The sequence below is a fragment of the Erpetoichthys calabaricus genome, chromosome 9 (assembly GCF_900747795.2).
Source record: "Erpetoichthys calabaricus chromosome 9, fErpCal1.3, whole genome shotgun sequence".
Lineage (NCBI taxonomy): Eukaryota > Metazoa > Chordata > Cladistia > Polypteriformes > Polypteridae > Erpetoichthys > Erpetoichthys calabaricus.
In genome coordinates, this window is record NC_041402.2 from 158029844 (window position 1) to 158053934 (window position 24091).

General features: G+C 37.9%; 1 protein-coding gene and 1 long non-coding RNA gene across 6 annotated transcripts in view; one reads left to right on the top strand and one right to left on the bottom strand.

Moving 5' to 3' along the window:
* The window catches only part of cadm1a (cell adhesion molecule 1a), a 1142366-nt gene that overhangs the window by 874408 nt on the left and 243867 nt on the right, over positions 1–24091 (top strand). For all 5 annotated transcript variants that reach the window (XM_051932362.1, XM_051932363.1, XM_051932359.1 and 2 more), the window contains one exon: positions 21291–21437. In XM_051932362.1, coding sequence (XP_051788322.1) covers positions 21291–21437 — 147 coding nt within the window. The remainder of the gene's footprint in view (positions 1–21290; positions 21438–24091) is intronic.
* LOC127529257 (uncharacterized) overlaps positions 1–24091 on the bottom strand; it is a 311661-nt gene that overhangs the window by 113270 nt on the left and 174300 nt on the right. The window lies entirely within an intron of this gene.

The window sequence follows — 24091 nt, forward strand, 5'->3', positions numbered from 1 at the left end:
AACTCTTTACAGACTTTCTGCAATGCATTAGGATCACCATACTTCAGATATAAAATCAAGACCCTAAAAGTCAAATAAAATGTGAAAAATTAACATTAAGCCATGTATTAGATGACTCAAAAAGTGAAATGGGTCAAATTGACCCATAATGTAATATGAGGGTTAAGGTTAACGTTATAATTTCTTCTTTGGCTTTACATTTAGGATAGTGGAATAATTAAAGTCCTAAGTGATTTCTGGCTTTGACCATTCCAGCTATGCTTAGGATTGCACAATTATTGTCATCATAATTATTTGAAATGTTTTAACAGGGATTTTCTAGGTTTACTCTGCTTAAGTTGTGATTCCCTACCACAAAAGTGCATATCAAGGGTGTCCAAAAATCCGCACATAAGGCCAGACCAGCCCCAATGTAGGTTTAGGCCCTGGGAACAGGCCTCACCACATGCAGCTTAACTCCTACTCAGATACTTCAGACCTTACTTTTGGGAATTTTAATCCTTTTAATTTTTTTCACGTCTACCTAAATTCTTTTTCTACATAATAGCCTTTGTTGTGGGGGGGTTCTTGACACAAGGAATCCTTTGTTGATAGCATGTTTTTCATTATGTGTATACTTTTTGATTGCATAATATATTTGGGCATTTCCAAGACCATATTTGTTTATTGCCCGGCGGTGCTATTTGTACGCCAGTCATTAGAACTCTTTCTGCATTGTGAGGAATGTGTGCTTAGAGGTTACAACATGTTGCTTTTGACGTGACAGGATAAAAAGATCGCCTTCTGCTCAATTCCCTATCTTCGTTCATGGATTCCTAAAACCTTTATTTTGAAATCCTTTGTCGCTTACGTGTTTCTTTCTCAATGTTGACCTTTTGCTTTTGAACCTTTGACTCAGATTCTTGTCTTTCATTTTGGTTTTGATTGCTGTGCATTTAATCTTCTAGTATTCAACTTTTATTTATGTATTTTTTTTGCAAACCACGACACCTATCTAGGCCCAATAATGGGACTCAGGATTGTAATCTTACCATAATTATCCAAGTGTCCACATTACACATAAAGAGGGCCAAACCCATTAAGTCTGCCCCAAAATGCACAATGCCAATAATTATATTTTTATTGGGTAATAATTACAACTATAATTGTTAGATTAATTACACCAATGTTAACAAAGAGGAATAGACAGCGAAAAAGTAACCAAATGAAGCAATAAATGTCTTAAAACAGAAATGAGGAAAAACCAGCAAGCAAGGAAAACAAATAAGCACAAAGAAGCCTCTTAATTAACAAAGTCAAAATGAAATCCCAAATGTATAACCTTGAAGACAGTGGCAATAGTGAAGCTGATTTGAAGGAGAAGATACTGAAGGGAAAGCTAATTTGGAAGTAAAACCTTAAGACCAAGGTGATGGTTGGAGTCAAAGGAGCAGGTGGTATGTGCTTCGTAGCAGATGTGCTCAGTCTAATGCGAGTTTTGTTTAAAACATGGTGGTGTGAAGGGGAATCTGCAGACAACAAGTGTGATTCTTGTCTGCAGAAAGTGTGCAAGAGGGGTGTAGAATACTGAGAATGACATGGCGAGTGCAGAATGAGATGCATGGAAGAAATTCTGGGGCCTGTAAAGTTTATGAAAGCTCTGTGAGGAGCAGTATTCTGTATGGGAGTGAGGCATGACTGATGAAGACGAAACACGAAGTACAGCTGAAAAGAAGAGAGATGAGAAAGATCATATGGATGTATGGACTGTCACAGACTGGAAAGAAGAACAATGCTGAGTTACGTTTTTGTGGGGGCAATAGAAGAAGGTGGCTTGGGCATTTAGAGCTAAAGGCAGAGGATGACCGAGTGAAGAAATGCAGCGAGGTAGAAGGACAAGGCCTAGAAGGAGGCCAAAGATTTTGTAGTTCAAGGTGGTGTTTGATGACATCATAAGAACAGGTCAACCCTAAAGGATGCTCGAGACTGTGGAGCGATCAAGGAAACAATTTCAGGTGCTGTGGCAAACCTGTTCTGATGCAAACAACAGTTGTTACCCTGATTTAAGTATATTATTTGTTTATTTAGTGTTTTTGTTATTATTTAACCCATTAGCCAAGATACCTCTCAAGGACAGGTAATTAAATACATTTTAAAATATTGGACATCTCTTGCCCTATGCGTACCTTCAGTACCTTCCTCTGGTACCCTTGTGTATCTGAACCTCTCTTGCCTGGCACTCCGTTTTTCAAGCGTCTTCTCGTGAAGCCTGCTTCTCACATTCTGTCATTTCAAGGCTGCTTGAACTCTTCATGTCTGCTTTCATACTTCCTGTCTTTGGAGGCAACACTCAGAATGCCTTCTACACCTTTAGTCCTTCTCGGGCGTCTCACACTCACACTTAATTTTTGCTTGTGTCACCAAAGCCAAACTGACCAATCACACCAAAGCTAAACTTACTAATCAGATTGTTCGGAGGAACCAGAAACACAGACAGACCGTAGCATTTTATTATATACTAGTCATTTAGCCCGTTACAATAACGGGCGCTAGAAGAGTAGTGCATAAACATTAGTAGGAACAGTCTATATTAAATGGCAAGGGACTTTGACCTCATTCTTTTTGTTGGTCGTATTTTTCTTTCTTTCAGCCTTTCTTTTGTTGATGTTTACTTGCTGAGCTGACCGTTCATCGTGGGCTGCCGCCGTGTATTGTGTGTCTTTAATTTTCTGTGACAGTAATACTGTCTTGTACGTCCGCTGGCTTGAACGTCCGTAATATACCTTTAATTTTCCCTGGCGGTAATACAGGCGTGCGCGTCGGTAATATGCCTTTAATCTCCTCTGACAGTAATACTGGCTTGTATGTGGCTGTAATATGAGTCACTGTATTGTGTACCTTTAATTTCCTCTCGCAGTAATACTGGTTTGTATTTCCGTAAAACGCCTGTAACTTTCTCTGACAGTAATATCGCGCATTGCACCGTGCCCCGCGCATGCGCACTTCACCAGAAGACACACACAGATGGACACCTGGACGCACACAAGGATTTTAAAGAGGATTAGATAATTTTGAAAGTCATGTTATTAATTATATTTTTGTTTTTCTGTGTAGGTTAATTTAATCATATATTATTTTAAGTTTCTGTGTAATGTTTGTTGATATTGGCCCTGTCTCCTTTATGGGTAGCCTAAGGAGGCAGGGCCACCTAATGATGAAGCCAGTAATTTAAGGGGCAGCTGATGTTCTTTTATCAGCTCCAGCATTCTTTTATTTGGCCATCTGCATTTTGCTGTGATTTTTGTTTTTGACCCCAGCATTTTCATTTAAGATCCTGTTTCTTGGTGTGTAGATTATTGGATTTGTTTCCGTGTAGGTTTGCCCATAGTGGCAAACCTAGTTTGATATTGCTTTGTTTTTTGGGATCTGTATTGAATTTTTTTTTAAATGTTAATATTATAGGAACTTTATCCTTGTTTGGCAAGAGGTTTTGCTATTTTTTTTCTCTTCTTAGTGCAGGATGACATCATGCACCATTTTTGAGCAGAAACAAATGTTGGCTTAACCCAGATTTACTTAGGGATGAAAACGAGTGTAATAGGAAAGGTCAGAGAGAGTCTGTCATTATGTAAGAGGCATCCACGCTGTATGCCAATGGGCCAGATGAGCTCTTTAGTTCAGTTGGCTGAGAAGGCCGTTCAGTTATCTGTGGGTCCCATGTTCAAGTTTCACTGCTGCAATCTCAAGTAAGGCAAGTGGCCGAGAGCAGGGACGTTACCTTGCAGTAAATTCCTGAACGGAGACATCACCCGATTATTCCAGCATAGACTCCATCCCCAGTGACCACGATCTGGATTGATCCAATTCAATAATCGATGGATGCATTTCTGAAAGCAGACACTCTGAAATCATCTTCTCTGCTTCAACACATAAATCATTAACCAGTGGTCTGCCCTCTGTTTAGCTGACTTCAGCTTTCTTGTGCATCAGCACAATATAAAACAGAAAACAAAAGAAGCCAGTTCAGCCTTTGATTGCAGTGCGCAATATGTTTTGCCCTTCATTAGCATTGTGTTTTTTTAATTTACTGAATGACTTTTTATTTCTTTCATATGGAAAATGGTTTGGCAAGAGACAATAGCACTTATTTGTTCAGCTGCCTTTCAGAGTAGAGTAGGAGGTCACTTTACAAATGCCGTTTCATAAATGGCGTGTAAAACAAGGTGGGATTGCTCCTAATTAAATCCAGGGAAACAAGATATCTGTCAAGGATTTTGTCAGTTTTGTTGTGCCAGTTCACATTCCTTTCCTGTGTAAGTTCAGTTCTTTTTAATATACTATTTGCCAGTGGAACTTTTTTTTGTATCTAAATAATCTGAATGGTAGCTCTGAGACTAGAGATCTGTGCCGGCAATCAAAAGGTTGCCGGTTTGAATCCCGTAAATACCAGAAGTGACTCTACTCTGTGGAGCCCTTGAGCAAGGCCCTTAACCTGCAATTGCTCCGTCCTGGGTATGATGTTAATCTGCATCATATCCTCCACTAATAGGGGAAACTCGGGGGTTGGTGGCAAGACTGACAGTCCAGCCACCATTAGAAACCTCACACTATTCCAGTGTGGTGTTGATGTGTCACCCGCTGCAATCGGGTCCCAATCCAGATAGTTTGTCATGTGGTGGGTGCAGTAAGGCACTATCAACGCCTGCTCCCAACCTAAATAGTCTGAATGGGTCCCTTCCTTTGAACTTGATGTTCACCTTGATTTCACCCTTGTAGACGTGCCACAGATTCTGCAATAAAATCAGTTGTCTTTTTTTATGCTTGAAGCCCAAAAATAGATTATAGCGAGAGAACTGTGGTGGCAGCGTCATGCTGTGGGGTTGATTTTCAGCAGCATGCACTGAGAGACTTGACAGAGTTGAGGGAAAGCTGAAAGGAGCAAAGTACATCATGTATTGTTAATGAAAACCTGCTCCAGAGTGCTCTGGAGTTCAGACCAGCCTGAAGGTTTATCTTTCAACAGGACGATGACCCTAAGAACTAAGCAAGGAAAACATAGGAGTGGCTTAGGGATAACTCTGTGAATTTTCTTAAATAGCCCAACTAGAGTCTAGACTTGAACCGAATGGAACATCTCTGGAGAGACCTAAACATAGTCCATTGAACGGGTCTTCGTCCAAACTGACAGAGCTTAAGGGGACCTGCGAAAAGGAATGGCAGAAAATCTTCAAATCCTGGTGTGCAAAGCTTGTTGGGTCAAACCCAAGAAAACTCCACGCTGTCATTCTGGAGTATTGAGTGTTGTTTGATGGGAAACAATTGAATTTAGAATTTAAATGATTTTAGCATAAGGTTACAACATGACAAAATTAGTAAAAAGTGAAGGGGTCTTTCTGAAGACACTGTCTATGTGTGAGTGTATATATACCGTGTATTGAATGTATATTTTCAGAGTGATATGTGAAAAAGCAACCCTGTGCATGGTGAGCAGATGAAGCTTGAGGGAAATCACCTTGCATGGCATTTCAATTTTTTAGTTCTGTTATGTGTGTGCTTTCTGGAGAGAAGACAGGCCATATTCACTGAGAAAGTGCATTTTGATTGTTCATCTGTATTTGCATACAGGGAAGCTTCAAGGTTCTCCTTCAAAATGCACCGCTTAGCAGTGAAAAAGTGGCATATTGCTGGTTCTGTGAGCAAGGCACTGAAACCAAGAAACAGTCCTGCCTGAACCTGAGAGGCACCAACATTGAGATTCTTATCAATCATAAATAATGTGGCAAGTACATGAGTTCTATTCTGTTCTGTTCATGCCCCGCTGTAGTGAACTTTGTATCGTTGCCAGTGGAGCTGATTTTCAGTAGAACCTTTAAAATGGTTGGTAACCTTCTGTGATAGCACTAACTGTGCTACCCTGCTAAGACACGTTGAAATCAAAGTAATCAACGTTTTTTATCTGACACATAGGTTGTCCATTTGGTCTGGTATCATGATACGCACTTGCTCCCTTTCCCTCAAAGTGGCCTTTTCCTCTCCATACAGAGCCACCCATTTTCCCTGCTTGCTTTTGGTATTGCTTCATTGAACTGACCACTCTTACAGTTGAAGCATTTCATAGGAAAATTCAGCGGTGGAAGCACTAGGCCAGTCGTATCGGGACTTTGCTTTCCCGATGTGTGCGTCGATTTATCATTATTTTCACTTATCCATAGCTGGTGTATATTGCTGGACAACAGAATAGTTGGAAGATACCAATTTTCTTATTTTTATACCCTTATTTGTTTTTTTTTATCATTTTTGATTTTTTTACCCTTTTTCTACATGCTTTGCCTACTTTAAAATTTTTCTTCCTGACCATAGGAACTGGATGGACACATGTTAATGTTTGCCATGCACCATCTTTTGGAATGTATTTTGCAGGGAACCTACTAATTAAATACAATACAATAGAATACAATTTTTTTTTGTTTAGCCCAAAATCACACAAGAAGTGCCAAAATGGGCTTTAATAGGCCCTGCCTCTTGACAGCCCCCCAGCCTTGACTCTCTAAGAAGACAAAGAAAAACTCCCCAAAAAAACGCTTGTATGGAAAAAATGGAAGAAACCTTGGGAAAGGCAGTTCAAAAAGAGACCCCTTTCCAGGTAGGTTGGGCGTGCAGTGGGTGTCAAAAAGAAGGGGGTCAATACAATGCAATACAATACACAGAACAGAACAAATCCTCAATACAGTATAAAAATACAAATTTTACAAGTATGGACCAGAATTTAACAGTAGATGATATCACATGAGATGATTTGGATTTGTTTAGAGTCCTGGAGACCTCAACCATAAATGTATTGTATTTCTTATTCTAATAGATGGAGTGTGATAAACATTTGTTACAAATCCCATACCAAATGATATACAGGTAAAATTCCATTACAACAAACTGCCAGGGACCTAAAAATTATTTCGTTGTAATGAAAATTTCGTTATAATGAGATTCTGTATTTGTCGCTATATTGCTTTCTTTAACTTGCATCCAGGAGTTTGCAATCATTTCAATAGCTTGTTTCGCGTTAATTTTAATCTCTTCCGGTCTACAAGTTATGCTGACGAGAATTTTTCTCAGCATTTCCTTGCGATAATACACTTTCAGGGTGTGAATAATGCCCAAATCCATTGGCTGAAGCACTGCCTTGTAATTGGGTGGGAGGAATTCAACGCAAACATTATCTAAATGTGGAAGCATGTTGTGTGCAGCACAGTTATCAAACAGAAACCGAATCATCCTTTTCTTCTTCTTCATATTGTAAGGTTTTGGGATCCCCCCCACTCCCCACCCAACGGGAACAACACGGTGAAGTGCGTCCCGAAGTGTAATTGCCGCGTCTGTGTAAGATTGTTTGTTCGTTGCCGGGGCAGGGCAACAGCAGGCGTCACAGCGGTGCAGTGAGGCGCCACAGAAGCGAATCCTAAAAGATCGTTATCGCACTATAAGTCCCTGTCTTGCACCCCAAAACACGATGCTGAGTGTCAGTACTTTAACAAAACCAACTTTATTCAGCTTGAAACAGGAACAGTACGGTTATTTATTGTAGCGTGATCTTCCACTCTCCTATACACAGACACAGCAATCAGGCAGGGTTGTGACCAGGTTAGTGGCCAAGTAATACTGTTACCTGCATTTACAATGTTCCTTGCATCACCCATCGAGATCTTTTCTGTTTGCTTTGGTGGAGAGACGCAGGAGAGCTGTGAGCCAGCTGTTGCTCCGGCAACAGATAAACAGTCTTCCACAAACACCGTGATCACACTTCGGGATGCTCTTTGGTGTGTTGTCCAGTTGTGGGGGTCCCAAGAGAGTTTAAAAACCTTACATTTTCTTGAATGAGTGGTGCATTAATAGGAATGTTTCTTGAACGAGGATCACTGAACCACATAAAAACGGCTTTTTCGATGTCTTCAAATGCAGCAGTTTGCATACATTTGCAACCCGAGATTTTTCTTCTTTTTTCGCTCGGCCTTTCAAGAAAGTTGACAGTTTCAATGGTGAAATTCCAAATTCACTGGCAACATCTTTTTTTCTTTTTGCCACAATCGAGAGCTGCAAAAATTTTAAGTTTTTCTTTTTCCCTAATATGAACTGTTATCGTTTCTTTGTGTCTGCCATTCCTATAGAAGGGTGACAATGAGTTAAATTCCAATGGATGTTTTTCAAATGTTGACGAGCAATAAGCAAAAGGTATCACTGAAAACCACCAAAAACAAAACAGCAAAAAAAACAGGAGGAAAGTCCGAAGAAAGAAAAATTTCTTTAATGTTTCTGTTTGGGATCGTTGTGCACAACTGAGCTGCGACCACAGAACCAACTGCTCTGTGGATGATTCAATCAAGCATTTCAAGGTCTTTTGGGCACTTTGTTGTAATGAAAGTATCTGCTGAATGTACTTCGTAGTAACAAGATTCCTATAGACTCGTGTCATATGGGGAAACTGCCGGGACAACTTTGTTGTAATGAAAATTTCGTTGTGAAGATATTCGTTGTAACGGAATTTGACATAGCAGCCAGACAGATACATAGAGACACACACAGACATTTACCCTTTTATTAAGGTGGAATTCTCTGTGAGTCATAAAATAAGAACGTAATTGTTCAAGTGTAATATAACATTTGTTATTCCTTTATTACTTATAAAACTCTTATTGACATTGACTCTAAAATAGGGCTACTTTTTTATGCGTCACTCTCCATATATAAATTTAAACAAGAAATAATCATGTAGATGGCAGTGAGTGTCTGCTGAGTAGCCTAATGACTTGGAGATGCATCACCTCCACCCATGTACTGTTGTCTGTTGGCAGTAGTGGTCCGGTAATGGCCTTGCTGGCCTTCCTTAACATTGTTTTCTTCTTTGAACTGACAAATGTAAGTCTGCCGCTCTCAGGGTGTTTCAGTAAAATTGTGAGTGCATTATTAATGAGGCCTGTCATGTCGATAAAATTTCTTTCAACATGGGGATGTATCAGACATGAAGGCTTTCAGCTGCAGGAAAAAAAAATGGTTAAAAATAGCTTCTGGTTCTATGGTGTATGTGTAGATGGAGGGGGCTAGGCTGGGCTGAATATGGAGAGTCTCATGATAGACAGCCACTTGTCAGATTCTCATGGTGCTCTGACAGATAATCGAGGCAGAGGAAAAACTAACTACAGCTTGGTCTTAAGACTAATCTGTCTGTGTTGGCCTCTCAGACTAATTTTTTCTCAACGTTCTAGAGGGATTACTAAAATGGCTATGGCTTGAAATATTAGTGCAGAGAGAGTAATTGAGAGATTGGGATTAGGAAAGAAAAACACCACTGCTCATGCCTGTAATTCATAAAAGTAAAGAGGGTGTGGGGGGGGGAGCGGGGGGCTGCTGTGAGCACAAACTCAGCACTCATTGCTCAGTGTGAAGTACATCACCCTGACATTTTGACAGATGTCGTCCAAGTTATTCTGTGTTTCTGCGCTTGCAAGTTAAAACATACAGTTGCATTCGTGAACAAGAAGAGCTGTGAGAGAACTTTTGAAATGCCACTGACCTGACCGATCAAGGAGTAGGGCCAGTTTCATGCTTGATCTTGAATCCCCTAGGCACTCAAAAAGCCTGTTAACATTAAAATATAAAAAACAAAACAAATAAAAAAGAGATGTACCCACTGTGAGTAAAGCTGGGATAATGGAAGACAGCACAGGATGTGGTGCTGAAGGATAAATTAGAGTACCTTGAAGGTTAAGGAGAACATGTCACGTAGGCAGTTGGCAGAGGCTGTTCGGGGGGTAAGTTTGTGAGGAAAAATAAAGTGATGTGTACGGTGGTGAATTGAGTGAGGCAGGAAGCGGGGAGAAAAGAAATGAGGAGCACAAATTAATCTCTGGGACTTAGTGTTGTGCATTGGGGTGAGGAGTGTGAAAAAGAGTGAGAATGAATGACAGAACTGAATGAATGGGGTTAAAGAAGGTAGACACAACACTGAATACAAGTCAAGAAGTGGGGGAAAGAAACATGGAGAAATGAAAGACATTGATATGGGGATGTAGATGGCAATGAGGTACAACAGGACACGAGGTAAGCATTAGATTTGTTCATTTTGTGGCGTCATTAATTAAACAAGTCAAGGTGGTTTTAACAAACTTGGGTGCAGGTCCCCATTGTGAAGTGTTTTAATCTGGAGAACAAATCGAATGAGAGAGAACTTCCAGTGTGTGGGATATTAATTAGACCAAACATTAGGGATGATTGATGTCAGTTTAAAAATTTATCACATAAGTGGTATTTTATTTCAGTTTATTACTTATTTTTATAGGTGTCTTATTTCATCCATTTGAAGGAAATGCCATACACTCACTGGAGATGGCAGAAATACTCTTTCATGGGGAGCCTAATATAAAACCCCCATGGAAAAAAGAATTGGGGACTTGCATTACAGTGGAGGATTCTGTGTGCTTCCGCTAACCCTTAACTATTAGTTCAAGTAATGTAGATAATGGTCCCTTTTTTAATCACCAATAAAACATTTTTAAATTATTTTTCCACATTTCCCTAGACTAGTACCTCAATTCAATTTTCTTTGTTGTTTTGGAATCTTTGCATTTTCAGGAATTATTTTTCTTTTTGGGATAGAAATCTATAAGAAAAACAAAAGTGTCTACTTAGTACCAAACATATACTGGGACAAGCTAAGCTGGCAATTTTGAAAATAAGATGTTATATGATGTGGAACACATTGACTGCTGGTTCTTCATTAGTGTTTAAAGTACTTATGCATAGGGGATCAAAGGTGGAATTTGCTTATTATACAATGACAAGTCAGCCTGTAGATGTTTAAGAAATATGGGGTATTAACAATATCTATCTATCTATCTATCTATCTATCTATCTATCTATCTATCTATCTATCTATCTATCTATCTATCTATCTATCTATCTATCTATCATATAATGCCTTTCACATCTATCTATCTATCTATCTATCTATCTATCTATCTATCTATCTATCTATCTATCTATCTATCTATCTATCTATCTATCTATCTATCATACAGCACCTTTTCTATCTATCTATCTATCTATCTATCTATCTATCTATCTATCTATCTGTCTGTCTGTCTGTCTGTCTGTCTGTCTGTCTGTCTGTCTGTCTGTCTGTCTAAAGAAACCTAATTAATATCTACCTGATTTTCTAATACTTTTTCTCTTTTTTTAAATAATTCCAAACTCCCCTAGATTAAAAGGGTTGCAGCGTGAATATTCTGTATAGTCTTTAGTTATCCACAAAGTTGTACCCTGACCAAATTATGTAATCTGATCAAAATTAAACCAAGTTGTACCTTCATTGTTTATCTTCCTCTATTTGCTGGCAGTTCCTTTGCACCACTGATGATGGAGATTGCCTGACTCCATCAGTGTGCTCTCTTTTTTTTTGATTATTTTTTTTTAACTTCTCCAGTGTAATATCATGTAGACATGAGCTAAAATTGCCTATCTCAGACATCCATTTAGTTCTGCCACAATTTGATATCTAAACAAGTATTTGCAAATACAGTCTATATTGTAAATAATTATCTATCTATCTATCTATCTAATTATTTGTATTATATATATACTGTATATACTGTAAAAAAAAAAAATATATATACACACACACACACACACACACACACACACACACACACATGTTGATCAGCCACAGCATACTACCATTGATTATCTCATTACAATTAATGGCACCTATCAAGGGGTGAGATATATTAAGCAGCAAATAAACAGTCAGCTTTGAATTGATGTATTGGAAGTAGAAAAAATGGACAAGCATCTATTTCTGAACAACTTTGACAAGGACAAAATTATGATGGGTGGATAACTGGGTCAAAGCATCTCTAAAATGGCAGATCCTGTGGGGGTGTTCCCAGCATGCAGTGGTTATTGCCACCAAAAGTGTTCAAACAAAGGACACGCAGTGAACCAGTGACAGGGTCATGAGTATTGTGCGTGGGGAGCGAAGGATAGCCCATCTGATCTGATCCCACAAAAGAGCTACTATACAGCAAATTGCTAAAAAAATTCAATCCTGGCCACAAGAAAAAAGTCAGAGCTCATAATGCATCACAGTTTGTGTTCCAGCCCTGACGATGCTCCCTATGTGTGTGTGTGTGTGTGATTATATACGTGTGTGTGTATTGCTATCTCCATTCTTTTTTTTATGTGAGCTTCCTTGTCTTTTGTGCTAACGTTCTGAAAAAACAGGCAAGTAAGAATTGTATTGTGTTGTCCTATGTACACATTAGAACACTTGATCAGAGGAGTGTGTGATGGAGTGGAAAGGGAGGAAAAGGTGAAAATAGGTAGAATAATAAAATGGGAACAAGATACCGGATTATGACTGAGCAATTGCTAAGATAAGTATCGGATAATAAAAACAGAGAAGTAGGAGAAGGAGCTATAGAGAGATGAAAACTGCCGATACAGGGATTTATGTGGCAGGAGGAAAGTGTTGAATGGGTAAATGTGAATAAGATATTGCTGTATGGGGTCATGATAAGGAGAATAAAGATATATGCAGTTAAAAAAGAGTGGCAGAAGGGACTTGCGAGAGCTAAAACATACTGATACAAAGGAGTTATGCGGCAGAGTGGAGTAGAGGACAAACATACAGTGGGTGGATGCAAATAAGATTTAAAGGTTAGAATGAGTGATAAACAGATACAACTAAGATTAGTCTATAAAATTGAGGAGGAGGAGAGGGGGGTATGGGGCAGTAGAAGATGCTGGGGCAGATCTATTGTTTGGCAGAGGAGAACTGTTTAATGGATAAGTATGAATAAGGTTTTGAAGTAAGGGTAAATAGCAAGCAGATAAAGCTTGGACAATAATAATGACTGCTGAGAAGATTGTCAGATACTGATGCAGAGGAATGTGTAATGGAGTGGAATAGGAGGAGAAGATGAAAATGGTCTAGAAAGAGCAAATTGAAATAAAATATTGGAAGTATAAGTGACTGATGACTTAAATATTAGACAGTAAAAATGGGAAAGTGGGAAAAATGAGTATGGGCAGTTGAAACAAACCAATACGGGTTAGTTACACAACAGCAGAAAAGGGCTGAGGAGGTAAATGTGAATAACATTGTTGTATGGGATTGTAGCTGTGTTTTTCCAAAATTGTCAAAGTTCAGCAGCTCTAACTTAAAAATGGGATTCAACAAAAGCCTGACGCGCCGAAATGATTCCACAGACAAAATATCTTCATTTTTAAAAGTTTTAGTTAAAATTCAAAGTAAAGCTGTTCATACAAAAAAGAAAATTAAAATAGCAAAATAAAAGGAAAAGTTCTTGTTAAGAAAAGTTCTGTTCAAATCTTAAATCTTGTTACATTTCAAATCGTTACAAATCACTTCAAAATGTTTCTGAACCATTTCAATACCACAACGTTTCTGAACCATTTCTAGACAACGGTCACAAAACTGTATGCCTATCCCATCTCTGAGTTGAAAATGCGTCTTACAAGTCCCTGTTTACTGGGACCTGTTCTAAAAACAACTGCTTCAATTATCACACTGTATCTCAGTTATAGCAAGAAAGTTCTATCTCTTACTAACTATACCATTGTCTATGACTATGGAAGAAATTTATATTCTATTCCAATTAGGCAAACATTAATATGAGTTTAACTCTAAACTTTAACTTTCTAAGATTGTCTCTTACAGGGACCATGAGAAGGAGAATAAAGCTTTATATTAGGCAGGTGAAAAAAGAGGAGCAGAAGACGCTATGAATAGTTAAGATGTTGATACAGGGAAGTTAGAGGACATGAGTGGAGTTGGGGAGAAATGTACAACAGATAAATAGACAAAATGTATGGATATATGATAAACAGATGAAGTCAAGTATTGAACAATGAAAATGGAGGAGATGTGGATAGAGGAGAGTTCTTTAAAAGAATGGGGTAGATGAAAAGTTAGGAAGTTATCAGATAAGGGTTGAAAAATAAACAATGCTAATTCTGCAGTAAAACAAATGAGGGTCTGTTAGAAATAAAAGATCACGATTGCAGTGTACCAAATAGCAAATACCAAAATACCAAAATGAAGTAAGACAGATGTTTTTAATAGGTATACATTATAAAAGCCAGCCCCGACACAGACAAGAGTAGGACACAATTCAAAGCACACAGGGCTTTTATTTTTTCTTTCCCTTTGTGGGAAACGTTTTCCCCGTCTCCCACATGCACAGCAACACAGTCCCAAGCACAATAAGCAAAGACAATTCTTTTCCTTTTTCTTCTTCTTTTTCTCCTCCACTCCTCCTGACAAGCTTCGTCTCCCTCCTCTAGACTCTGACAAGGAGGTAAAGTTAACTGTTAAAGGGTTAAAAAAAGTGGGAGAAGCAAACCGGGCCATGGAGAGTGAGACACCTTATTCGTCATGTTACTCAGAATGAAATGCCTCGAAGGAAACATTTATTTCAAAGAAAACAAGCATAATAATAGTAAACAATAAAAAAGGAATAGCTGTAGTACTACTACTACTATTAGCTACCATTGTTCAGAAAATTAAGTAATGAACAGATGTTGGCTGCCATTTATGTTAGTGAGTTTTGAACCACTTTATTTCATGCTTGTTTAACCAAATTTTTGTTTGTAATTATAGTCATTCTATAAATAGTAAATTGTAATGTCTGTATTTGTATCTACCTGTGAACTCTATGCCTGCTCTCAGTGTAGAGAACTATACAAAAATAAATTAGAGTTTCATTCAATTGAATACTGTTAGTCTTTGATGTAGTAGTAGTGTCAGTATTGCCATATGTATTTGCATGACAAACCAACATGCAATATGTCGTCACTCTATTACAATGCACAACTAGTCTGGTCCTCCCTTCACTCAGATCTTCTATACCTCTGGCTACATTCCTTCCCTGCCAATAAGCCTTTGCCATATTCTGTCCTACCAACCCCAGGCTACCTGGACCAGTGGTGCTGGAGTAGCCTTAAATACCAGCCTGGCACTGCCTCCAGGACAATCGCTGAACCTACTTCTGCATCACTGGATGTCCTCCAAAAATCTCTCTTGGTTCCCCCTGGTTAGACCAAGGTCTCCTTGTCCCATTTTTTCCCTTTATGTCCAGCTCCTAAGGTGTATAGAAATTACACACATTTCTTGTGTTGTCCCCACAGGGTGTTAAGATGTGGGGGAGTAACTTGCCAGTATACTTTAAAGTTCCAAAAACTGCTGCAAAAATCTACCTTCAACTTGTATAACAAAACGGGAAGATAAAGAATCTTTATAAAATAAAAGATTTGTTTCATAAAAATGCTCCATAGCAAAAGAAGCTCCGAGGAGCACAAATGACCCAGAAAGAGTTGCTTTCACAAATTAGATAATCTAGATGGAAACAATACACAAATCTAGAGAGGTAAAAAATAAAGCAAAGAAATCACAAATCCAGAATATCAACAATATGTAGAAGTCACCAACACCCAACGCATACAGTGTACCGCCAACAACTGCGTGCATCTTCGGCCTTTATAAGGCAAAGGGCAGTTACTCGATGTTGATGGACAGGCATCCCCATGTCTTGGGGAACCATCCACAAAAATCAAGGAACGTGGTAGCACAAGGATGGACACATAGAAACTAACTAATGAACAAAACTAATTATAAGTGTAAAAGAGGACAAAGATGAAGAGTTGGGGCAACACCACGACCCTGTACATTATAAGGCAATAGAAAAATAAGTGCGTTTTAGTGAAAATTGTCTCTGTAGAAGGAAGTCTGAGAATATACCACCCAAGATGGCAACACTTCTGGTTAAATGTCAGCCAGGCAGGAAGAGGCAGGTCCAGGGGGACATAGGTAGGAATTAATATCAGAGGTGGTGAGCTTCTCAATCATCCAGTCTGTAGAGGGATGAAGAGAAGAGGTGTTAAAATGCAGCGCCATCCCGTGGACTGGAAAAGAATGACCACCACCAGAGCCTTCAATCTATCCCCAAGGCACACGTTATAGCAATATTAACATAAATAAAAGAATCAAACATTAACAAAAAATACTTAAGAAAGGAATTTGAACACAAGTAACCCTCACTGAAACATAACACTGGGTTAAAGAAATCACTTCTGGATTCTGGTCACTTTCTTATGACCATGTCTTCCAATTAGTCCTCGTTTACTTGAACGGAGCGGCCCACTCTAGCGGCCTTTGGCTTCCCCTTTAATCTCAGTACCTTTACGGTGGCACCACTTTGCCAAGCTGGCAGCCAGTCACAAAAACTTAAAGCTATGAATACAAGGGAGTAATGAGTCAGAATTTAGTTATGGGAGAGGTGTACAAGAAGTAAATGCAATCAGTAGGTCAAGAATAAAGAAATAACAGTAAGAGTAGACAGGAATAAATGGAAATGGGAGAAGGGTCCATGATGAATTGAAGGATGGTGAGGATACAAGGGAATTCTGTGATCGCTGTTAGATTATGAGGTGAATAATAACAAAAATAAAGCCAATAATTAGTCAATTAGAAAAAGGGAGGGCTATGGAGAGTTAAAAGGTGCTGATACAAGGAAGTTATGTGATGCAGTGGAGTGTGGGAGTTACCATAAATGGTGAGGAGGGAGCAAACGTTAATGAGATATTGAGCACAGGAGTGACTGAGGTAGAAGCTCAGATTTTTTTTTTCTCTCTCTCTTCTGGTAGAATTCTTCCTGATTCCTTTGACTGTTAGCAACAACTCAAAGCACTTAGTAGTGGAAAAATTAATTATCATTCAACGTAAGTTTAAAGCAGATGCAAAGTAAAGGCATTTAACTGAAATTAAATGTATTAAAAGAGAATTTATAATTCTGTAATTAGAATTTTTCTAGTATGAAAGATCACACTCAAAATTGTAAGAGGTGACTCGGCAAAGAATGAAGAAGAGCTGCAGTAAAAGAGGATTTTACCTTTAAAAGAGCAGTTGTAATCATTGGAAGTTTAACAAATATCCAAAAGTTTTCTTATCAACCCATGACAGAAAATCAGAATTTATTGTTACTCCGATCTTTTGGAAACTGATTGCTCGCATCTGCAGCTGTGATTATGTGCAAAAACTGGCGAGTGTTTAAAATATCATGCCAGCATGATTAATGCTGTAAGTAATGCGCTTTTGATGGTGACTTCTCCTGAGATACAGAGCGGTAACTTCTGACACTTCGGGTTACAAATATGGGGAGGAAAAACACTGTACGCTTTGAGCTAAGAGCTTTTTCAATGATTCATCCAAGAACTCTACACAAATGGCTTTGCAAATGAGTTTTCGAGAAGCGTAAAATCATGTGCCAGGTGGAGGACCCTGTCTCCATCTGTATTCATCCAGGAGGCCTCGACCCCTGAAATATAGAGATTCGAGTGAAATTAGCACTTGTAGGCTGCCGTCAGTTTTTATTTTAGTATAAAAGCTCACATTTTAAAATTATTTTTTTAATGTACCTGTAATGTTTTTTTTACAGCTTAGCTGTCCTTTGTTAGTAGCACCTTTGAATAGGCTCCTCTATTAGCCATTTAGACCTTAACAAACACTTTGTTTTATCTTTATAAGACTTCTAAAGCACAAAGACTTTATATTATGTAGTATTATGTGACTGATATATGCATTATAACAAGCCTGTAAAGTGTACTGCCATATTTTTTGTTCATTCATCCACCAAAGTTATTCCAAATTATGAATTTACCTATTTTGCATTTCTTCAATAGTAAAAGCCTGCTATAATTGCTAGGTGAGATCATCATATAGCAAATCACATGGGTATTCTGGCTCACTTCCAAAGTTATTCACATTTTTTGAAAAGTTAATAAAGATTTTAAAGGACACCTTTAAAAAAAATATATATATATATATATATATATATATATATATATAGATATAGATATACTAGTTGATTACCCAGTGGCCACTGAGTGCAAGGGAAAAAAATAAAATGTAGTCTATAAGTTATTAAACAGTAAAACATTAAAATTTTAAGAAGTAAAGATACATTGAGCACTACTGGAGTGGTTTCGGGTAAAGTGCATTTTAAAGGCGGTATAACACTACAGGTAAGTATTACTAACAGCAGCTAAATTGTATTTGGATCATCTGTAAGTAGTAGAACCCTTTTGAAAGGCGCTACATGGCCGCTGTGATATATCAATTGCATTTTCTATGTGATCGTCCAAATTTTTGCCTGACAACCTTGCACTATGTGCCTGTGATTTAAGAGAAAAATAATTCTGATAAATGTGGACGCTGCCCTTCCATGCTTAACGGCAAGAAGGTCCAAACAATTCCCAAGTCCAACACTTTACATGAAGAGGTCGGTACATCTTATTAGATGTAAACTCTCCATCTTCTTAAAATAATTGATCACAAAAGCAACCTTGAATGTTGTGGGGTTTTAGTGACCCGAATTCACCTTAAGGGACAAACAGAGTACTTCTTCGATGGCGCCGATTATACTCATTCGCAAAGATTTCCACTCTCCCAGGAGCCGACGGGGCACTTGATGTACCACAAACAGTGCGAGAAGAGAGGACGCTGCCCGACCCGTTGTTTACAGCTCGGCGCAGTTAAAAAGTAGAAAGACGCAAAGCTGTTTTCCTCATATCTTCTACTATCAAGTACTGCCAACTAAAAAAAAGTTACAATGTTGCAGTTTCCGCGACAGTCATGTGGACGAATAAATGAAACTTCTCGGCATGTTTGTGTTTACTTCTTTTTAATATCAGTAAAATAACTCTCACACAAATAATAACAATTCGTAAAAATGGCGTCCACAAACGAAGTGATTAGTTCCTGTATTATAATATGTTCTGTGGTCATACGTAATTTCCATATCGCGTGGTCATACGTAATTTCCATTTCATACGTAATTTCCATATCATGTGGTCATATGTAATTTCCGTTTCAAATGCGAAAAGAATTTTATATATATAGATATATGTGTGTGTGTGTGTGTGTATAGAAAATCCTTTATTAATATAATGCAGGGACTCGTCTTAGAGTTTCAAAGAAAAAGTACTATCTGAAACTGGTAGAGAAAAATAAAAAAAATAAAATTGACAAAATATCTATCTATCTATCTATCTATCTATCTATCTATCTATCTATCTATCTATCTATCTATCTATCTATCTATCTATCTATCTATCTATCTATCTGGGAGCATGCACTGATTACAGCGTGTTTCCACACCCATCACATAACAAACCACACAAATTGTGACCCGAGTGCATCTGTGCAATGGGTGACACCTCAGCACCACACTGGAACAGTGTCAGGTTTTTTACAAGTGGCTGGAGTGCCATTCTTGCCACCAGCCCCGGAGTTTTCCCTAAAAAGCTAGAGAACCTGTTTCTATCTGTGTAAAGAAGCCTAATTCATTTATAGCACTCTTTTTCTCACTCTCTTCTGAAATAATTTTAACTTCCCCTAAGTTAAAAGGATTACAGCATGAATTATGTGTGTATTCTTTAATTAACCACAAAGTTCTACCCTGACCAAGTTGTGTAATCTGATCAAAGCTAAAGCAGGTTTCTCCTTCATCCTCAGTTTGCTGGCGGTCACTTTGCACCAGTGATGATGCTGATTATTTTATTATTTTTTTAACTTCTCTAGTGTGATATAGCACAGACATGAGCCACAATTACCTCTCCTGGAAATCCCTTTTGTGTGGCATTGCAGAAGTTCAGCCACAATGTGATAACATAAAAATTACAAAATCAATAATTCCATGCAGAGAGGGAATTGAAGCTCAGGAGATGGACAGCAGTGCAAGTCACAAAGGCAGATCTTTTTTTTTCATAGCCTTTTTCATTTGTTATTTTCTTCATTCTTCTTTGCTTTTTTTACCCTCTTTTTATTAATCTGAAATAAAAGGGCTACTTTTAACGCACATAATAACATGACATTCCCAGATAATTGTAATCCAATTGAGGGATGTTGGGGTTCATAGCCCATCCCTAAAGCCATAGGGTATGCGGCAGGACTTAGCCTTGGTCAGGATACATTCTAGACATATAGACGTATTGTAGATGCAAATGTAGTTGTAGCTGTACACAGTTAAAAGCCTTAGCTTATAGTACTAACATATAGCCCATTATGTAATGATGGCTCACTATAATCCCTATCAGTTACCCATCCAAGACCTGTATTGGTTTCAAAGAGCAAACTGCATCAAACTGCTGCTTCTCAGTCCTTCTCAGTTAGCCATTACAGAATTACAATTATCAGCATATTATCTTACTTGTATCCTTGTGGAAAAGTATATTTTTACCGAAGTGTTTGGCTAATAGACAACATCTTTTTGGCTGCATAGGACTGTGTGTATGTATAAATTCTAATCTGTGATGACCTGTACCTCTCTCCATCGTTGGGTCCTGCCTTATGAGTAATACTGACATGATAGCTTGTAAACCGTGCAATATTGAAATGGATCAAGTAAATCTGATAATAGATGCAGTGATGGATGGATGAATGTGTGGCATGTCAAGAAATTAGAATTTCACACATCCTACATTGACCCTCATTGCAGTAATTAACTAGTTCCACTGCCAACTGGTTCCCCTTCTGTAGCAACTACTCACAAGTAAGAGTTGTTAAGTACTAAAATACAATTTTATGTGCAAGACGGCATTTATACTTTATGGACTCTTGGCTGCACTTAGGAGAACACACTAATTCCAAAACTCACTGGCACTGTCAGAAAACACTTACAGTACAGTAGGAGGCCATCCACCAGCCATGGCTGCTGTTACAGTCGGCTCTGATGTTGCCAGGTTAGCAAAGGTTCACATTGAAGTTCCTTTTTGAACTGATTTAGCATTTAATAAAGTGATGAGCAAGGAGACATCTAATATGAACTTATGCTTGCCCTCTGGTGGTTGCCAGTAACACTGCAGTGTGAGCCATAGACAGTCTGATTTCATTTGTATTATTGTGTAACTATATATTGTGTATGCTAAGTGTGATTACAAGCTACAGAATCATGGGGTGTACTTACTTTTTCACACTTGACTTCTGCATTTGTAGAATAAGAATCCTAAGTATGTGTTGTTTGTTACCTGAGGTTAGATTGATCTAATTTAAGGGTTGGAGAGGACTACAGGATTGTTAATTAAGTACTTATACAGTATATTATAAAAGTATTTACATGTGATTTTATACAGTACATAAGCAAGCAATAGTTTATTATTTCGTTTTAAGCCTTTGATATTTTTTGTTGAAATATGGCCGTGATGATGATGTGCTTGTTGTAAGCCTTTTCTCTTTTTTTTTACAGCATTTGGTCAAAACCTAGAGACTGATAATGTCTCAGTGGTGGAGGGAGAGACGGCCACCATCAGCTGCCGAGTTAAAGACAATGACGACTCTGTTATTCAGCTCCTCAATCCAAACAGACAGACCATCTACTTCAGGGACGTAAGACGTAAGTCCTGACACAGCATATACTGCATAATATATATTTATTGTAGCAAGTTTTGTAATTTGTAACACTAGGCAAAAATGAATAATATTGAAATAAAACTGGAAAAACACTTTCATTCACATTTGAAAGGTGCTACATGAAATAAAATGGACTTATGCTGAATCCTTGTTTTCCTGTTAAAATGTGATTTATATGTATAAAATTGCGCCTCACTTAAAGAATTCATACTAAACTTAATAACAATGAGACATTGACTGTTGTGAACTAAAGAGTTCCCAAGCACAAAAGTCCCCAAAATTCTCAAAATACCCACTAGTGGGGGGAACCGTCAAACCCCAGCTAGTCAGAAAAAGAACAATGAAGAATCTTTATAAATTCTTATTATTAAAAAAATACACACACACACAAGCTCAGAAATGCACAAAAAACACTGAATTCAATCCAAGTGTCAACCATAGTCCCAATATAAAATCCCAACGGTGAAGTCAAAATACAGAGAAAAAGGTCATAAAAATGATCACAATAGCAAAAAATACAGGAGAAATTTTCAACCGACCCATCAAATTGGCAATGAACTGCAAAGGACCTCAGTCTTTGTAGGGCAGATGGCTGTCCTTTGTTGGAGATGGGCAAGTGGTCACTCGCAAAACACAAGGTGCATAGGAAAAGATGTATAGACATAAATAAACGAAATCATCAATGATATTAACATAAAAAAACAGGCATAATAAACACAATTTTGAGTTTTTTGAACCCAGGTCGGCTGAACCATGACACTGTGTTATTGTATGACAGAAATCTCATAGACAAATTCTGCACTGACACACCATCCATTCACCTATAGCTGGTGTTATGGAAGAGCCATGGGGTCTCGTCTCTGGCTTAGGTATCTCTTCTTATCAAGTATTCCTCTTTTTCTTCTTTTAAATATTTTTTGCTTGTATATTGCTGAATTATGCTTGTGTCTTCTTTCTGTTTACGTTTTATTATTTCTCAATGCATGTGGTTTTATGTATTATTACTATATTATGTTGAATTCATGTTAATAAAGAATTTCTTTGTTCTTTTTCTTATGTTGTTTGATTTTTAAATGTTAAGCCTAAGGGGGTTGCACCCCCTGAAACTGCCATCTGGCCTTTAAAAGTTTGAGGAAAACTCTGCCTGTGTACAGTCATATGTTTTATTCCACTGCTATTTGGGTCGCCTTCTGAACTTCATATTATATTTTTGAGTTTCACTTTTGTAAGTCCTTTTGCTGATTTTTCTTTTGTGGATTGACTGAGTCATTTTGGTTTAGATATAAAGGAACCTTTTTTTGGATATAGTGGGTCAGGATATTTTACAGTCCCTCTCCCTTTCTCATCCATGGCTACATTTTTGCCAGTGTGGTCTGGAAGGCTTGCATTTTCAGTTTGGGGCCAGGCTGATCTGGTCTCTAAGCCTTTAGGCCTAATTGTTAGAGAGCTACCAAATTGTAACTAATGTTCTGAATTTCTTTAAGTCACATGTAGCCTTTTTTGCAAACCACTTTTTTCTCGCCTTATTAGACTACTGTTTCATATAAGGACAGCTTTCCTAATGTAAGATGTCTATTAATAATGTTCTTTTCAAAAGCAGGCCTTTCATTTGATGTTAGTTTTTGGATATTGAGGACAGACCGTAATGTGAATTGAAAGGCTGGTGTTAATTCTTGGTGGACAAAAAGAACAAGACAAAAGAGTTAACATTATCTGAAGGATAAAGGAACATGTCAAACCGCAGACATGGAAGGATAATAAAGAACTGCTTTTAGTTAAACCTCAGAGCTGGTATTGTTACAAAGAAAGGCATTTGTGTTTTTTTTTTTGCACTCTGAATAATTTTTAAACATTTTACTAGAGTTTTATGTTCCAAAATGTATTCATTTGAATTTTATTTTCTTTGTTTGAAATATTTTTTAATTCTTTTTTTGCTATATTTCCAACTGTGTGTGCAAGCAGGCAAGGAGTTTCTATGAGTTGTTAGGGTCCAATCTCCTGATACAATATATAATATACTGTATACAGTATATAATATACTAGCTATATAAGCCCATGCTGTAAAAAGCCCAGGGTCCTAGAAACTATTGAAATCATCAGAAAAAAAAATTGAAATGTAGAGATGTTCGATAATTGAAAGGAACTACTCTGGGCATCTCTTTCCTAGGAGGTTTCATTTTGCCAACGTTCTTGCATTAGGAGCAAAAGTAAAAGGGATACCATTTTGCCAATGTTTATCAGCTAAGCGACTTCATATTTCTTCTGAGGTTTCGTTTTGCTGACGGGCTGGCCTCGCTAGTGTTATTAGTGGCTAAGCAAGTTTTCTGTTTCCTCAGAGGTGGCGCCCTCACCTCGACTTCACCTCTCACTTCCAGGCCGGACAGACACACACACTTCCACGCATAGACATTTATATATAAGATAATCCAATTGTGTCAGCTGTTTTATCCAGTAGCCTAGTGCTCATACAAAGTTTAGTGTTCGATATTCTGATTTTGACTCACGTTTGTTCTGACTTTCAAGTAATCGTTGTGCCTCTTGTTATTAAATAGGCTTTTTTAGTGAATGACTTTTGTAACTCCTTTCTGGCTACAATTGACTATGGGCGATTGTTTAGTGAAAAAAGGCAAGCAGTTT